The 2518-nt window shown below is 43.4% G+C and overlaps 1 protein-coding gene across 1 annotated transcript; it reads left to right on the top strand.

Annotated features, from left to right (window-relative positions):
• The first annotated feature begins 307 nt into the window (after window positions 1–307).
• Window positions 308–703, top strand: LOC138899831 (uncharacterized). The gene has a single exon (XM_070186528.1). The coding sequence runs from the start codon at window positions 308–310 to the stop codon at window positions 701–703; it is 396 nt and encodes a 131-aa protein (XP_070042629.1).
• The last annotated feature ends 1815 nt before the right edge of the window (window positions 704–2518 follow it).

Genomic DNA, 2518 nt, shown 5'->3' with positions numbered 1-2518 from the left:
CTCACGATGGCGTTACCTTTACCAACAATCAAAACAAGCTCATACCCGTGGCACATACTGTTGCACACGAGCAATATGTTCCTCTCATATATGTTGTTTCATAACCCACTTTCACAGCGACCATCACGGCTAGGTCGCCTTATGAAGTTGATCAATATGCTTAAATGGAAGGGAAGCAAGGTATAAAGAGAAAGAGTCGGCATCCGAATAGTTGCGGACATTGAGGAAACAAATAAAGAACCTTCAGGTCTCTCGAGGGAGTGAAAGTCTAGATTACGAGGACTTGTGCATACATCCTGATGTAGATATGTTAGTGGGGTACAAGCCTCCGAAATTTGACATCTTTTATGGGATAGCTGATCCCCATGCACATTTAAGAGCTTACTGCGATAAGGTGGTTGGAGTAGGAAGGAACGAGAAGTTGAGGATGAAGCTACTCATAAGGAGTTTGAAAGGAGAGGCACTCACTTGGTACACTCCCAGGATCCCAGAAACTAGAGGGAATGGCAATATGGTAGAAGATTTCATGAACTGTTTCCGGTTCAACACAAAAATTACTTCTAATAGGTTCACCCTGGTAAACTTGCAGAAAAAGATGTCAGAATCATTTCAAGAATATGCACATCGATGGAGGTCAGAGGCTGCCAGAGCACAACCCCCGTTAGATGACAATGCGCTGACTAAGTTCTTCATCAGAGCTTAGGAAGGAATCTACTTTGAAAATATGATGGGCATGATGGGGCAGAAGTTCCCCAAACTTGTTAAAATGGGAGAATTTTTAGAGGAAGGCATCAAGTCCGTCAAGATACAATCTATGGCCGCATTGCAAGTAGCTAGCAAAGCAATTTAATCTGGTTCGATAGGTAGCGGAAAGAAGAAAAGGGAAGAGGTATCAACAATCGTTCCCTATTACCAGTCCAATTCACACCATGGAAGCAACTCTTACTCTCTAAACACCCATTCCCCACACCCGCCTACTTATGCTCCAGTATACAACACACAACCATACTACAATCCTCAACCTCAATATAATCATACAAATCCCAAACCACCACAAGCATACGCTCCAGTTCAGACCACCACCCATTAAAATCGGCCCACCTATGCACCCCGACCTCGACCAAATTTCAAAGAAAGAGGTTCCAGAAACTACATGCCGATTATTGAACCTTTGGCTCAATTGTTTGAAAGTTTGAGTAGAGTTGGATTGATACATTCGATAGAAGGGAGGATTCCTGAGCATCCTTCAAAATACTTTAATGCAACCAAGTGAAGCGTCTACCACTCAGGCGTAACGGGGCATGATACCGAGGATTGCTTCAGGCTGAAAAATAAAATCGAGTCAGTGATCAAAAGTGGAGCCATTCAGTGCACCCCAGCTCAGCCGAATGTGAACCGTAACCCACTGCTGAACCACAAGAACCAGGGAGCTAATATGATTGCTAATATAATTTGAAAGGGATTATCATCACAATAGGAAACACTGAGGATGCAAGGGTTCCACCCCGAAGGATTCTGATGATCACCGTATAGTTTAAACCTCCAATGATAGTCCAGACATACCAACAATAGTCCACCGCCACTATCAGGGATGAGGAGGATCAGGAATACAAGACAGTCCCGTGGACGTATCAGCAGAAAGGGAAAGGCAAGATGACGGATTCCACAGCTGCTCATGGAATGACAAGGTCAGGGAGGTGTTACGCTCCAGAGGAGATAAAATGAGGAAACCCAGGAAGGGAACAGATTCAAAGGAGGAATAAAATAAGTGCTGAGACAACAGAATTTTGGAAGAAGATGTTAACTAAAGAGTACTCTGTGGAGGAACAATTGAAGAAAACCCCTAAACATATATCATTCATGGATCTGCTGATGAGTTTTGGTAGTCATAAAGACATCTTGATGAAAGTGTTAAGTGGAGTGAGCATGCCGAGTAACACTACAGCGAGGAACTGGAAGCGACCATCAAGAAAATAGTCAAGGCGAACATGATTACCTTCCGAAAAGATGAACTTCCAGTAGAGGGCGTGGGTCACACCAGAGCTTTACACATCACCATCAAGTGTGGAGATAAAGTGGTGTCCCGAGTATTTGTTGATGGAGGATCTGGAGTCAATATCTTCCCGCTCTCTACTCTATGAGAGTTGGGTATTCATCTGAGAGAAGTGAAAGAAATCCATATGAGGGTAAGAGCGTTTGATGGGTCACGGAAGAACGTCATTAGGTAAATCTATTTAGCTTTGCAAATTGGACTAGTTGAATTCCCAACACTATTCTAGGTAATGGACATTTCATCCTCATACAACTTGTTGCTGAGAAGACCTTGGATATATATGGCAGGGGCAGTCCCGTCCACCCTCCATTAGTATACAAAGTTCGAATGGGGTTGTCAAAAGATTGTAGTTCACGGGGAATGGAGTCAGTCAGCTTATCTAGAACATGCAGTCCCATTCATAAAAGGACTAGAAGGGCTCGTTTTTTATGCGGTCGAGATCATGCAGACCACAAAAATAGAAAA

Source organism: Nicotiana tomentosiformis, chromosome 10, assembly GCF_000390325.3.
Source record: "Nicotiana tomentosiformis chromosome 10, ASM39032v3, whole genome shotgun sequence".
Taxonomy (NCBI): domain Eukaryota; kingdom Viridiplantae; phylum Streptophyta; class Magnoliopsida; order Solanales; family Solanaceae; genus Nicotiana; species Nicotiana tomentosiformis.
This window is presented reverse-complemented; position numbering and strand designations above follow the sequence as displayed.

Coding starts and splice junctions, on each gene's coding strand:
- LOC138899831 (XM_070186528.1), top strand. CDS start 308: ATGTTAGTGGGGTACAAGCCTCCGAAATTTGACATCTTTTATGGGATA.